Source organism: Mobula birostris, chromosome 17 (genome assembly GCF_030028105.1).
Source record: "Mobula birostris isolate sMobBir1 chromosome 17, sMobBir1.hap1, whole genome shotgun sequence".
NCBI lineage: Eukaryota > Metazoa > Chordata > Chondrichthyes > Myliobatiformes > Myliobatidae > Mobula > Mobula birostris.
The window spans coordinates 62,141,270-62,157,464 of record NC_092386.1 but is presented as its reverse complement, the minus strand read 5'-3'; the positions used below and the strand labels follow the sequence as shown (position 1 = coordinate 62,157,464).

Sequence of the window (16,195 nt, the reverse complement as noted above, 5' to 3'; positions counted from 1 at the left end):
GAACGTAGAGAAGACAAAGGAAATCATTGTGGACTTCAGGAAGGTGCAGACAAACCATCCCCTCTGCGAACACATGGCACCTCCATAAAATGAGTTAAGTGCACCAAGTTCCTTGGAGTTCGCAGCACGGATGTCCTCACCTGGTCCCTTAATATCACCTCGCTGAACACAAAGATACAGCAGCACCTCCACGTCCTGAGAAGATTGAGGCAAGCAAGGCTTCCCACTCCCCCCCCCCCCCCGCCATTTTAACTGCATTTTATAGGAGCATCATTGAGAGCATCCTGACAAGTTGTACCTGCATCTGCTGCGGGAGCAGCCTAGCATTGGACCTGAAGTCCCTACAAAGGACTGTGAAAGCAGCTGAGAGGATTGTGGGGGTCTCCCTACCATCCATCGGGGACGTTTATCAGGAGCGCTGCATATGCAGGACCGTTAGTGTTATTAAGGATCCCACCCGTCCATCCAGTGTCCTCTTTGACTTTCTACCATCTGGCAGGAGACTTACGATAAAAACAAGAATGGTCAGGATGATAAAGTTTCTTCTCCCAGACCATTAGGATTTTGAACTCCCTGACGCATCCTATTCGAAGTGTCGCTGGTTAATATTTAATATTTATGCACTTTAGTTCGTTATTTATGTGTGATTCATCTGTAGATTTTATCCTTCTTGTTATCATGTGTTATGTGCTTTACACCCTGGTTCAAAGAAACTTTGTCTTGTTTCTATATACATTATACTGTAACTATCTAAAGAACTCTCGCTTCGGCTAACGGCTTAATATAGGGGGGTGATAGCCCCTGGCCCAGCCAAACTTAAGGAATCTAGTTTGGGTGGATGCTGCGCGTTGTCCCCTGTTACAAATCAGTACCCCGAAGTAACAAACAGTACACAATATGCGATTAATCCATTAAGCTTTATAATTCTTACTTCGACTATATGATTAGTAAAGAAAACAAAAAAAAAGAAAAAGGGCTGAATCTTATGAAACAGTCTATTGCGCAAGGTTGGAGCTCATTGATAAGCTGGTCGTCCACCATCGACCTCCTCCGATCGTCGCTGCCTTTCGGACCCTCGCTCCAAGTTCACCTGTCCAGCGGTCTACTAGCTCCCTCCATTCGTGTCTCTCTCTTCATCCCTCCCCAGCAAAAGGCCACGAAAATCTCTCTTCCAGACTCACAAGAAAGAACAACAGCATTCCAAACCACGTTATCTCTAGTCATAACCCAAACATTGCTGCTACAGAGAAACCATTACATTATCAGTGAAATCTTACAGCTTGTTACACAGCAGTGAAACCCTACAGCATGTTACACTGTCTAAAGAACTAATGAAAATTTTATATTTCTCTGAAATTTCTCTCAGTTCAAGTGCTTCTTACTGGTAAGTTGCCAGTTTAAATGCTTCTCCCAGAGGCCTTCAGGAGGGTGAATGATTAGAAAATATCTGGCCCATACAGCATAGTTGAAAAAGAATTGAAGATCTATGTTAATCCGCTGCCTGGAGTGTTTATGGACATCTTCAACCTCTCACTCTGACAGTCTAAGGTACCAACTTGTTTCAAGCAGGCTTCAATCATACCAGTGCCCAAGAAGGACGTGTTAACCTGCTTCAATTGCTATAATCCAATAGCAGATCCACTGTGCTTTGAGAGACTGATCATGAAGCCTATCAGCTCCTGGCTGAGCAACGTTCTGGATCTGCTCCAGTTTGCTCACCGTCACAACAGGTCGATAACAGATGCCATTTCATTGGCCCTTCACTCAGCTCTGGAACATCTGATCAAAGAAGACAAAGCAAATGGGTTTTGAGCACACAAATGAAAACCCTTGGCCTTTTACTTTAAATATTGTGTTTATTTCTGACTTTCACTTACTGCTGGATGAAGTCCTGGTCACTTTTCTCATGCTCTGTCACATGTTATCCTGTTCGGCAGGTGCACCTTGGTGATACGAGAGACTGCAGACGCTGGAACCTAGAGCAAGAACAAAACTGCTGGAAGAACTTAGCATGTCAGGCAGCATCTGTAGAGGCAAAAGGACTCTGCATCAGAACTGAGGGTGTAGAAGGCAAATACTTTATTGACGCCAAACAATTGATACTAGAGCGTAAATCATCACAGCGATATTTGATTCTGTGCTTCGCACTCCCTGGAGTACAAATTGATAGTAAATAGTAAAAATTTATATTATAAATCATAAATAGAAAATAGAAAGGGGAAAGTAAGGTAGTGCAAAAAACTGAGAGGCAGGTCCGGATATTTGGAGGGTACGGCCCAGATGCGGGTCGGAGTAGCCAGTATAAGGAGATAAGGGGAGTGTTGAGGCAGAAGCTGGCAAGCGATTGGGGAATCAAGTGAGAACGGGTTGAGGGGCAGGTTGATCCAGGTGGGGGAGGGAGGGTGGGACAGCAACAGAAGTGGGAGGTGATTGGAGACAAGCTTTGCAGAATATGGAATTTGATCAAAGATCTACCTAGATCCTCTCCTTATCTGGTTTCACTGATCACTTTGCTTATCAGATTCCATAATCTGTCTCCGAGCAATTCTTCTCAGCGACAAAGCTCTCGCAGTTAATTGGGGCATTTTATCTTAGGAGAATTGACATACTGCCACTGGTCTTCCCCAGTTGCACATGCTCATACATATGAACAAGTGCTTGGGAGACCAGCAGGATGGTTTTGCCAGCTGCCATGGAGCTGCAGGCGTTCTGCTGTGTGGGAACTTGGTTTGCGGCAATATCATTGCATCTTGCAGAGAAATCTGAATGGTTGAGTTAAAAGTCATGGATAAGCTACACGCTGCCCTTGGTTGGCCTTTGTTTTTATTTAAATATATTCCCAGGCAGCTGCCTTTCCAACTACTGAATTGTTACATACAGTTTCTGGAACAGAACCCTGCCCTAACCTGGGAAGGACCTGTAATAAGTTTCTTTCAGTGAGGCAGGAGTCAGCAATTCAACAGTTTATGTCAATTATTCCACTGTTCTACATAACTCAAATTCCAAAGTGTTGATAGTAGCGTGCAGAGAGTGTACAGAGCCAGACAGTGGGAATCATTTTGTTTTGTGAAAAATTGCAAATTGTCATGGACTTGTCAATGCTTGCATCATTTGTTCCAGTGCCTTCAAGTGGGAGAAGTGATTTCAGTGAGGAGGCTAGAAGTAAATACACACTGTAACAGGAAGGGATTACCTCAGTTATAGTATATGCAACAATTTGATAAATATGCTTGTAAAGAAAAATAGAGAGAGAAAAAGGTTAAAAAATTAAAGTCCATGAATCCTATCTGCCTTAAACAAACAACCTTCAAATAATATAGGGATTGCCAGTAAGATTCTGATGTCAATGACATTGCACCAGCAATTGCAGCCTGCCTGCTGAGTGATTCCAACATTTTCTTTTTAGATTTTCAGCATCTGCAGGTTTTTTTTTTCTTTTTGACTCTTGTAATATTGATAATGACAAGGGGAAGGTTTCTTTGCTAGCAACTAATGCCTAAGATTAGTTGTGGCTGTTGAAGGCAAATCTTTTCAGCTGTAGAACATAACAGCATGAGTTTGTTGTGTCCAGCTTTCTTCAGTGTCTTCTCCAAAGGGATCTGAGGAAGGCCATTGGCTGTTGGTTGCTGTGTTCAGTTTTGTTTTCAATTCCCCAGACAATGAATTGGCTCTTAGTGAGATGCAGCGTGAGATAAGCAGCAGGCTTTGTGTCATGTTCATAAGCATCAGATTAACATCATCAGGTGATTAATAACATTCCCTCAACATTCATTTGCCTTATCATTGTAAATACAGGGGATTCAGGTTTATTGAGGCAGTACTTATCTGGGACAACTCTTAAAGAACAAAAACTTAGAGATAAAATAGCCAGGATTCCCTTTGTTTATTTGGGACACTATGCCACTTAATTGGAACAGTTGCTAACTCGTGTCAGTCGCATGCACTTGTGTAGCGTTAGACACTACAACATGCCTAGAGCAGTTTTTAAATAGCATCAGTTTTCAAAAGGCAGTGATTTTTGTCCCTGATAGTTTGCAAGAAATAAGCAGTAAGAAGACAATTCAGATCCGTTTTGTTCACTGTGGTTTCAAGGATTCAGGCTTGGTGATGCTAGAAATGGCCGGGAGTAAAAATGAAACAATTTCACTCCTTCAACAAATTAGGAACTGCAATGAATTTGAGGGTATCAACAATCATCATGAATGTTACACTGGAAATGAACATTTGGAGAATGCAATAGTTAAAAGCATTGTATAAAGGCAGTCCACTAGGTGCCTGTGCTGTTTTGTTCATTTACAGTCAATCAAAAGAACATGGCAGCATACACTGGATGAATTCCTCTGTCTATTACTATTAGGATCTAAAATACAGAACTATTGGGGCAAAGTGTACTGTGGCTGCATTAACCGGAATCCACTGTACTCCCAACATCAGGATGTTGGAGCTCCACATGACCGACCACATCCATACATTGGCATCAGGAGAATATTAAAGTTGGAGATTTTTATGGCAGATGACTCTTTTTTTCACTCAAATTCTTGTCAAGGCCTCTTCATTTGCTCGGATAAACACAATGTCAGTGAAGACAGGGTTCTTCACTGTTTCATCTCCCACCAGTGCACTGCATTCACAATAAAATGATTATTCTGCTCGGCGAGGTAAGCAGAAATTATATAAGCTTACGTGCTGAACAGGGTGCTACAGATGATCGGTTGAAGAAACACTGATGCACCTAGCAATAAATTGCAATATTTGTTCTGTGTTCTACCCGTTGAGCTTGGTATGAGGACCAGAATAAAGGTGGAGTGTCATTTTTTATTTGAAATATGACATAATCATGGATCACCCAGGAAAGTTATAGAACCTGCCTGGTATTCATGGCATTCCCTGTTCCCAGGTGATCCAGTATACGTGACTTCTCCAACTTGAAATATCAAACTAGGCTGTCCAAAGCAAAAGATATTGCATCAGTGATACTGAACATAAAGTTTGTGTAGAAGAGCCAGATCATTTCAATGATTATCTATTTTATGAAGAGTGGCTGTTAATCTAAATGTAAACCGAGGATCTGCCCTCAAGTTCCAGTGTTTTAACCTTGAAACAATTCTTACTTGACAAGGAAAGTCACACATGCTGGATCACATTCTTGCAAAGAACCTGTCCAGTTTTTTTTGGGGGGGGGGTTATTCACAGTGCCCCAGAGAACTAGAGCCTAGTTGTAAATTAATGTTTATTGCCCAAGATTAAAAAAACAACTAGCCTGAGCAGGTCAAAAAATTCCAAATTCGTGGTTCTGAACAGGTTGAGGTTTTTGATGCATTTAGCTAAGGACTGATTCATTGTCTGAGGATTTGTTCGTGAAACTGAACACAGTACAGCATTTGGCAGCAAACTGCTCCGTTTCAGACCTTCATTGGTGAAGCAGCTGAAGTAGGATGAATGTACCGAACTCCTGCAGCAATATTCTGTGGCTCAGGTGATTGCCTCAATAACTTCAACTTATCTTCCTGGGTGCTGAGTGTGCCTATAGCAAGTTGTAGTCCGTGTCACAATCTTCTCCCCAATCATCCTAAATCTCTCTGGCCCATCCTGATAATCTCCAGTGACCTCGTCCCCACTCAGACACTGCAATCATTCCACCCACCCTGAAAATTTCTCCACACGACCTTCTGATTTCTTTTTCTCTCCCCTCCCCTCAAACTTGAAGTGTCCGTCTGCTATGTGAAAATAAATGCTTTGAGGAGCAAAGTCCAAACTGTGGTTTGTGCATGAATACACAGGCAAATCAACACCTGCAGTGGGGGATTTGGCGCCTTCTCACATTCCTGCATTAAAGATCCCAGTGCATACGCCTGGGAATTGGATTGCATGGTGCTTCATTTTTTGTACATCACACACTCTCAATTTTTGTAAAAAGTAGAATTTCCTTCATCATTTACTTATTTGTCAGGTGGATTACAAAGATTTTGTTGTTTGTTCTCGGATCTTCTGTGCACCTAATGCAAAATGCACAGTGGCTAACAGTGTGCATCAGAATGCTACAACTATGATCTTATTGCCCTGTGCAATACGGGCCACTCCAGCAGACGCAGGTTTTCTGCACTCTGCGAAGCCAGTTTCTACATGACTTGCTGCTGTGACAAGTGACTCACCTCCTGACACCTCAAACTCTTTCCACCATCTACAAGGCACAGTTCAGGAGTGTGATGGAATACTGCCTTCCCACCTGGCTCATTGCAGCTCCAACAAAGCAGGAAACTCAATACCATGCAGGACAAAACAGCGTGCATATTTGGTACCCAGTAATTGAGGAGGGTACCATAACAACATTTATATGACAGGTGGATAAGTACATTGATGGGAAAAGTTTGGAGAGATATATATGAAACATGGGCAAACAGGACCAGCTTGCATGGTCAGCATTGGATGAGTTGAGCCAATGGGTTGTTCCCAGCCTATATACTCTGACTCTGATTCACCTTTTCCTTTATCATCAATGCAGTGTGTAGCACCTACAAAATGCAGGACAGTGTTCACCTAGTCTCACTGACAGCACCTGCCCATAGCTGTGACCCCTCCAGTTTGGAAATATGTGGATGCAAATGAACACTACCATCTTCAGGTTTCTCAGTCAAGCATCTTCTCATCTTGGACATTTGTCACTATTCTTTCATTACTGCTGAGTCTAAAACCTGAAGCTGCATACATAACACTAAGCTTCCTTAGAAGGAAAAGAGTGTTTTGAGATGATAGCACTCTCTCACCTATTTTAAGGCTGGTTAGGTTTCACATGCCATCGCTTGTGATGCCCAAATCCCAAAATATGAGTAAATCTTAAAAAGCATTTAAAGGGGGATCTTCTTGTGCAGATGCAGGCTGGCACTGGAACCCTACTCCAATAAATCACCTTGATAAACTTGCTTACCCACTTCTCTCACCAAACCAAGTTGTGAACCTTTACTGGCTGGAATTCATCCATCCAACACCTGAAACTCCACCCAAAAGAGGATCATACTACCCTGACAGAACTCCTCTTGTCCATTCATCCACTGCAGTCCTCCATTTGAATTCCCTCCCCTTTCTGTTAATCCCTGGCAACTTCTCAAAATTCTGGCCTTGTTTCTTCATGGCTATACCCTGACCTTGTTTCCTCACCAGCCTCTCCTAGTGACCCTGGATCTAGTCGCAATTATAACTCATTTCCTTTGTGTTCACCAGAGAGTGCAGATCAAAGGCCTCACCTTCTGCAAGTTCTGTTCAGAAGTGCACGAGTATGTTGCTGTTCAATTTCCTAGTGATAGATCCATGACCTACAAATTTGTTGGCCCAAGGCATGGTAACAGCCTAATGTCAGAGCAGGCAGGCATCAGTGAAATTCACACCCCAGTAGGGGGTCTAAGCAAATGTTTCACAAGCCAGCTTTTGACCAATAGATTAAACTTGATTGCAAGGCATAAAAATGTGCATCTGTACCGTTGCTGAAGCAAGACCAGCCAGATTAATAATAGTTCAAAGTACAAAGTAAATTTCACAAATAGAAGTCCATTTGCCTTTAACACCTCTGGTGTTTCTTATCTGACAGTACCTAATCCTAAACTTCATTACTGCAATAGCAAGAAGTCTGGGATTGTTCATCACTAACAATTTTAATAAGTCCAATGTCACTTGAATCTCTCACTTCAAGAGTGCAAAGTTTACTGAATGTACAGATGTTTTAGATTTTTTATCCAGCTGCCCTGTCTGTTCGTGACTGCAAGAAACTACATTGAATTGTGGCGCAGCTCAGCACCCCACAGAAACCGGTCTCCCCTCCACAGACTGTCTGCACTAAAGTAAATGTACTTGTATGTCACCATATGCTACCTTGAAATTTGTCTTCTTGCAAGCATATACAGGAATAAAGAAATACAATAGAATTAATGAAAAACTGTGAATAACAAAGACTGACGAACAACCAATATGCAAAAGAAGACAAATCATGCAAATATGTTTTAAAATGTAAATAAATAATAGAGTTGTATAGTCCTGAAAGTGAATCAATAGATTGTGGAGTCTGTTCGGCTATCAGCTTAATTGGAAGTTGACTTTCCACTGAAAAGTCCAGTTCACTTTTTTAAGAGAAAAGTCACTTTTTTTCTCTAATTGTAGCATTCTCCACAAATATTCTAAGAAACTTGAACTTCTTTGATTACTTATCAAGGACCAAGAAACCTTACAGGGGTATAGGAGAAGGGAAATGATGAATGTGTTTAAGCAGCTTTGTTCCATACATGAAGCTAGTTTTTGTAGTTCCTGTTGGCCAAAATGAGGTCAAGGTGCCATGGAGACATAGCCAAGTGGTCATAGTCTGGTGGTCTGATCCCAGCAGATTGGAACTTCAGCCATACTTGGTCATAAGAAAAACATAAGCACATTAAAGTGAAATGTGGTTTTATAGTGAACAGCCTTTGCTCCCATCATCTCCTTGCTACTACAGAAAAATTATTCAATCAATATTTGGATGTGCAATCCATCATATGACCACATTATGTTTGCACAAGAGTTACAATTACCTGAGGGGACTTGTAGCAGAATCACTCAGCCAGAATTTGTGTCTTGGGAACTTCAGTTATTAATTGTAACTCCATAACACAAAGACAGTTGGGCACAACTTCATGAAATTATGAAAGCAGTTGGAGTAACAAGGACTTTCTAACCTGGCTGCAGCACTGATAAGCCCAATTAAAAGTACATTTGCCTTTAACAGCTGTGGTGTTTCTTATCTGACAGTACTTGTTCCTAAACTGCATTATCTGAAATAGCAAGAATTCTTGGATTGTTCATTACTAACATTTTCAATAAGCCCAATGTCATTTGAATTTCTCACTTCAGGGGTCCAAAGTTTACTGAGTGTGCAGACGTTTTAGCTTGTTTATCCAGCTGCGCATGGCCACAAGAAACTGCTGAGCAGTTATTTCCCAATTTTATTTTGTGAAGCTTTCCTATGAAGTGCAGAACAGATATGTCGTTCTGTACTTCCAAGTGAAAATCAGACAATTTAAATATCCAATAAATAGTATTTAAGTTTCTTAATTACAGAGAAATGGTTGTTCATCCTGGTTTTTGAGGCTCTTTATGGAGATATAACTTTTGGTTTTGGCTCCAAGTGCCACCAAGACCTCCCTCTACCTCTTATATGCTTTACTGGTACCCCTGCCCTTTTGCTGTCCATTAATAGAACCGTAAGCAGCATCAAGTTGCAGAATTATATATTAGGGGATAGAACTGGAACAGAGCAGCTGATAGTTCAATAGCAACTCAATCACCTGAATTCACCCCTGCCCTCTGCAATAAAATCACACTTGCCTTTTTGTATATTCCATTGTGAAAACCTGCAGGAATGTGCCATTCCATTCTCTGTGGCAAGGGTCGGAGCAGTGTCATGGACATGGGAAAGGCTGCTTAGAGCAAGAAACTGCTGAAAGAGACATCTGAAAAAAAGGCTGCTCAAACTCCCCATTTCTACTGAATATGCAAGTGCATATGTATCTGTATGTGGTCATGCATTGTGTTGAGAGTATATATTGACTATGTGTGTTGTGTTGAGCGTGTACAGTGTGTATTGTCAGAGTTTGTATTGTTTGGTTCTCAGTGAGTGTGTGTGTGTGAGATATATGTGCCTTGCTGAGTGTGTGCACAGTACTTGATGTGCAGTGTTTTGTCTGTGTGTTTGTGTCTATTCACTCCATTCAGCATTAACTCCAGCTAGCCTCTGCAATCAGAGATGCCCCTGGTTTGACAAAGACCTGTGGCAATTAGATTTGAAGACCAGCAGTTTAGCCCTGATCAGTCCGTCCAGGTGAGCTGGCGCTTCACCTGCAAGTTTGTAGGTATAATTTGTTGCACCTAGTGCTCCCAGTGCGGTCCCGACATTGGTAAGATCTTGACAGCTTAATATCAATTCTTTAACTTCTATTAACCATTCCACTCTATTTATCCTCTCCCCCTGCCCCTCATTCTAGTTGCCCTCTCATCACTTCTCTTCCCCTCCCTCACCCTTATTCATTACCTCTATCTGGTTCCCCACCTCTTTCCCTCTGTCCCATGGTCTACTGTCCTCTACTATCAAATTCAGCCCTTGACTGTTTAACCTGTCATCTACTAGCTCCTCACATCATTCTTTTTCAGCCCCCTCTTCACCACCCACCTAACTTCCCTTTCACCTGGACTCACCCATCGTCTGCTAAATTGAGCTCGTCTCCATCCCATCTTCTTATTCCAGCTGCTGGCCCATACCTTTCCAGAAGATGAGGGGTCTTGGCCTGAATGCTTAATTATTAATTTCCCTCCATAGATGCTGCCTGACCTGCTGAGTTTTCTCATGCATTTTGTATGCTTGCTGGAGACTACCAGCACTGTCTGCTATTTTTGGATTGCCACCATACCTTATTCAAAGGAAAATGGGGAAAAAAATCAAATTGTTTATGGAACCGTCCCTTCCATTGCAAAGATGACATTTAAGATACAAATGAAAATTCATGTTAGACTCAAAATGCTGGAAGGACTCAGTACGCCAGGCTGCATCTATGGAAAAAAAGTAAATAGTCGACGTTTTTGGGTTGAGAGCCTTCATAGATGCTGAGTCGCTCCAGCATTTTGTGCATGTTGCTTGGATTTCCAGCGTGAGCAGATTTTCTCATGTTTGTCATGTTAGACTTATTGTTTAAGCATCTTCTTAACCCACAGTAATGACTTTTTACTATCCTGTGCTATTCTTGTTCCCTGTCCAGTCTCTTCCATTTAGATGCATGGTGCTCTCTACCACTCAAACTGTTTCTATATTCTTGATCCCAAACAACTCATTTTCATCATGCATATCTCGTCTCTCTGTCCCATGACAGAATGCCAGATAACCCCTCACTTCTTTGAACAGAGGAGCAACCAATCACCTCCCAAAACCTTCGCCTGGTTGATGCGTATTCACCTTGAACAAATTTCCATTTAACCCCACTCACTCCAGATCCTTGCATGGATCCACATTGTACCTGCCTTTCTGTACGATATGGGAGATTGTTCTTGTTTCAGTTTTACTGAGAGACCTGTCCTCACCTCTTTGTCCATCACATTGATGACTAATTTGGCATTACTTTCTGTTGTCATTCACAACATGAAAGTTTCATCACCATTGCTGCTAGTTTCCACCATGCTCATTTTCATATTGTCCATGTTTGGCTCTTCCATTTTCTGACCTCTGTTTCCATCTCAGGGAAAGTGTTAGTGACCCAAATCCACTACAATCTCATAGACACTAATAGCTATCTTAAGTATATGTCCTCTCATCCTACCTCTGTAAGAATGCTGTAACATTCTCCCAGTTTCACCCACTCCATTGTATCTGATCTGATGCAGATACCTCTACATTAGTCATTCTCTTTAACTAGATTACCCTGCATCATATTTGACAGGTCTGTCCATGATCACCCCTGTCAATGGGTTCATTCTGCCTGCATACTCTTGTTTTTGCATCATGAAAAGCACTTCAGACGGACAAGTAGTGAGGCAATTGCTGAAGTCCTTGTTCAAAACAGCATCTTAAAAGAGGAAAATAAAGCAGAAAGGTTAGGGAAGGGAACTTTGAAGCTTTTGACTATTTGAGTTACTGTCTACTTCCTGACAACTTGAACCAGTCTGGCCAACCTCTCTCGTTAACAAGATCTTTTCTCCCACAGAACTGCAGATCACTGGATGTTTTATTTTTGTTTATTGCACTCTTCTCCATTAAACTCTAGAGACTGATACGCGTGAATATCCCAGGAAATCAAGTTTCTGAGATATTCAAACTACCCCATCTGGCACCAACAATCATTATTTCTTCCCCAGTCTAATGTTTGTTCTGAACAACAACTGAACCTCCTGACCACGTTTGCAGGCCTTTATGCATTGAGTTCCTGCCACATGATTGGCTGATAGATATTTGCATTAACGAGAAGGTGTACAAGTGCCTGATAAAGTGGCTACTGATAGTAATCAAAATGTTTTACATAGAATTGCAACAGTGCTTACATGCCAATCTGGGTTTTTTTTTCTTAACTGTTATCTGGATCCAATTAAAAACGAATTCAACTTTTTTCTTGGCTAAACGTATCGATACAATCCCTCGAGTTATTTCACATTTTTTATCTGAAGGAGTATCAAAAAAAGTTGAGCCTTTGCTGTCTATGGAAACAGAAGATGTGCTTATTACAGCCAACAATTATGAGAGCAGTAATTATGAGACAGGTAATGAGCCAGATAAAGAATTTAGTGGAATAAGAGCCGAGGAAGGATTTGAGGATTGTGAAAATTAAGTACCACATCCACTGGAGGTTGCAAGAGTGTGGTTCATGGTACAGTGGTATAGGGTGGTATGGTAGGAAAAGGTGTGAATGACTGCTAGAGTTAAGGCTGATTTATACTTGTGTGTCAAATGTACACCATAGGTACAGCGTAGCCGCATAGCCTATGCTGTACTCTACGCAAACCCTACGCAGTAACCTAACGCGCACCTCTCCCAAAATGTAACTATGCTTCGCGGCGATGCAGACCTCAGCAAGTGTGATTGGTCCGCTTGGTAGCATTGCATTTCCTCCTACACTGCAATAGCTTCCCATTGGGCGACTGAAGGGCAGGGAAGAAACCCTGGCTGCAATGCTTTCCATAAAGCTTTACATATCTCCGAAATTATGGAGGACCCGGTGCTTGATGCCAGTTTGTAGCTAGCTGCTACAGCCTGTTGACTTCCACCTGAAGCTAAAACTCGAATGGTGATTGCCAGTCTCTGAGTATACTGTGCATACACTGATGCGATATTGATGGAGACGATGAACCAAGTCATCAAATCTACCTGCCGACATCCGAAAATATTTGAAATGCATTTCCTCGTCCATGTCTCTCAGTGGCCGGACAAGCACAGAAAATTCACCCTCCTTCAGTTTCAATCGCCATTGTTTGAAGTTTGAGTTTCTTCGTGTTGAGTTTCTACACGAAGAAACTCAACACAGTGGCATAGAAACCCCACCGCCAACTAGCGTTTTGGCGGTGAATTGCAGAGCGACGCAGATGCACCAACGCACAAGCATAAATGCTCACAATAGCGTAGCCCACTTGCGTAGGCTACGGCGCAAGCTAGTACACACAGGTATAAATCAGCCTTCAGTGTTGTTTGGACTTAGGGAGGTTTTGAAAGGAGGATCAGTAATTTAAAAAGAGGTCATTGGTGAAGAGGCATGGAGACAAATTATGTAATTTGGATCATCCTCCTGCCTTCAAATGTATGGGGTTGCCTGATTCTTCCTGAACTACAGGAGGAGACTGGTCCTTGCATTGGCATCTAACTTGAAGGAAATAATATGCCAAGCAATGAACACTTTGTAGGCATGAAGCCAGCGTATCTGACTGTGTGCTCAAGTCCTTAAATGTAGCTTGAACAAGTATTTCTGACTTACAGGAGAAGGAATTTTAATTAAACCAAACTAATCCCTAAAGTCTATTGTAAATGAATGGCATTGACATCATATGATCATCGTGTAATCTCATGGATCTATCATTTTTCACAGTGTTACACGTCATGATGTTGTTTGTTGACAGAAATATCTGTAATAGTAAATGAATGTCAGTCTTTGTAATACTTGAGCAATTTGTGCTTTGCTGTAGGGCATGTTTGAATATGAGGGAAAGAAGGACTGTGAAAGTGAGAATAATTTTATGGAAAGTTTTAAAGTGCATTTTATCAAGTACAGTTTTCCAATGTTGTCACTTTTCTGTTTACACAAAGGGTGAATATATTAATAAAGTGTTTTCTTTAAATCTCCAGGTATCTGTTGAAAAGGTTCTCAAAATAATGAAGGAGAATGCAAACAAGGCATTGACAATAATTCTTGCTGCAGTTCAACAAATTGCATCCATGGATTGGTGTGAAAGCATCAAGAATTTGAAAGTAAGTTTGAAAATACAACATAATAGCATTTTGGAGGAACCTCAACCAAAACACCTTTGGTTTGATGTGTTGTGTGTTAATACAAATTCTCAGTTGTAAACCAAGTGACTTCACCTGACGTTGTCTGAAGCATGGTAGAAATTAATCCTTCATTGTTTGCATTAAAGGTATATACAGTTGCAAGAAAAAGTTTGTGAACACTTTGCAGTTACCTGGTTTTCTGCATTAGTTACTCATAAAATATGGTCTGATCTTCATCTAAGTGAGACCATGGAAACTGTACAGATTGAAAAGGAGGAGGTGCTTGCTGTCTTGAGGAAAATTAAAGTGGATAAATCCCTGGGACCTGACAGAGTGTTCCCTCGGACCTTGAAGGAGACTAGTGTTGAAATTGCGGGGGCCCTGGCAGAAATATTTAAAATGTCGCTGTCTACGGGTGAAGTGCCGGAGGATTGGAGAGTGGCTCATGTTGTTCCGTTGTTTAAAAAAGGATCGAAAAGTAATCCGGGAAATTATAGGCCGGTGAGTTTAACGTCAGTAGTAGGTAAGTTATTGGAGGGAGTACTAAGAGACAGAATCTACAAGCATTTGGATAGACAGGGGCTTATTAGGGAGAGTTAACATGGCTTTGTGCGTGGTAGGTCATGTTTGACCAATCTGTTGGAGTTTTTCGAGGAGGTTACCAGGAAAGTGGATGAAGGGAAGGCAGTGGATATTGTCTACATGGACTTCAGTAAGGCCTTTGACAAGGTCCCGCATGGGAGGTTAGTTAGGAAAATTCAGTCGCTAGGTATACATGGAGGGGTGGTAATTTGGATTAGACATTGGCTCGATGGAAGAAGCCAGAGAGTGGTGGTAGAGAATTGCTTCTCTGAGTGGAGGCCTGTGACTAGTGGTGTGCCACAGGGATCAGTGCTGGGTCCATTGTTATTTGTCATCTATATCAATGATCTGGATGATAATGTGGTAAATTGGATCAGCAAGTTTGCTGATGATACAAAGATTGGAGGTGTGGTAGACAGTGAGGAAGGTTTTCAGAGCTTGCAGGGGGACTTGGACCAGCTGGAAAAATGGGCTGAAAAATGGCAGATGGAGTTTAATACTGACAAGTGTGAGGTATTGCACGTTGGAAGGACAAACCAACGTAGAACATACAGAGTTAATGGTAAGGCAGTGAGGAGTGCAGTGGAACAGAGGGATCTGGGAATACAGATACAAAATTCCCTAAAAGTGTCGTCACAGGTAGATAGGGTCGTAAAGAGAGCTTTTGGTACATTGGCCTTTATTAGTCAAAGTATTGAGTATAAGAGCTGGAATGTTATGATGAGGTTGTATAAGGCATTGGTGAGGCCGAATCTGGAGTATTGTGTTCAATTTTGGTCCCCAAATTACAGGAAGGATATAAATAAGGTTGAAAGAGTGCAGAGAAGGTTTACAAGGGTGTTACCGGGACTTGAGAAACTCAGTTACAGAGAAAGGTTGAATAGGTTAGGACTTTATTCCCTGGAGCATAGAAGAATGAGGGGAGATTTGATAGAAGGTATATAAAATTATGATGGGTATAGATAGAGTGAATGCAAGCAGGCTTTTTCCACTGAGGCAAGGGGAGAAAAAAAACCAGAGGACATGGGTTAAGGGTGAGGGGGGGAAAGTTTAAAGGGAACATTAGGGGGGGCTTCTTCACACAGAGGGTGGTGGGAGTATGGAATGAGCTGCCAGACGAGGTGGTAAATGTGGGTTCTTTTTTAACATTTAAGAATAAATTGGACAGATACATGGATGGGAGGTGTATGGAGGGATATGGTCCGTGTGCAGGTCAGTGGGACTAGGCAGAAAATGGTTGGGCACAGCCAAGAAGGGCCAAAGGGCCTGTTTCTATGCTGTAGTTTCTATGGTTCTATGGTTCTATGGTCACAATAAACAGACAAACACAATCTACCTAAACTACTAACACACAAACAATTGTACTTCTCGTCAATACTGAGTGCACCTCTTAAACAATCACGGTCTAGGTTCAAGAAAGTATGTGAACCTCTGGGGTAATGCCTTCTAAAAGCTATTTGGAGTCAGGTGATCCAATCAAAGGGATGCGATTGGAGGTGTGGCTTGTAGAGGTTACTGACAGAGTCTGATCTTCTCCAGAAAGATCTGTGTATGTGTACTGTGCCTCGATCAAAACAACTTTCAGAGGAACCCAGACAAAGAATTGTAGAGATGCATGAAGCTGGAAAATGCTACAAA

General features: G+C 41.8%; 1 protein-coding gene across 4 annotated transcripts in view; it reads left to right on the top strand.

Annotated features, from left to right (window-relative positions):
- Positions 1-16,195, top strand: part of mtap (methylthioadenosine phosphorylase) — a 214,456-nt gene that overhangs the window by 183,274 nt on the left and 14,987 nt on the right. For 3 of the 4 annotated variants that reach the window (XR_011889555.1, XM_072281781.1, XM_072281779.1), the window contains exon 7: positions 13,832-13,954. Coding sequence is in view for 2 of the 4 variants with exons in the window: in XM_072281781.1 (XP_072137882.1) it covers positions 13,832-13,954 (123 nt within the window). In the remaining 2 variants the exon portion in view is untranslated. Of the gene's footprint in view, positions 1-13,831; positions 13,955-16,195 lie in introns of those variants that run through there. The other variant, XR_011889556.1, reaches the window with a different exon arrangement.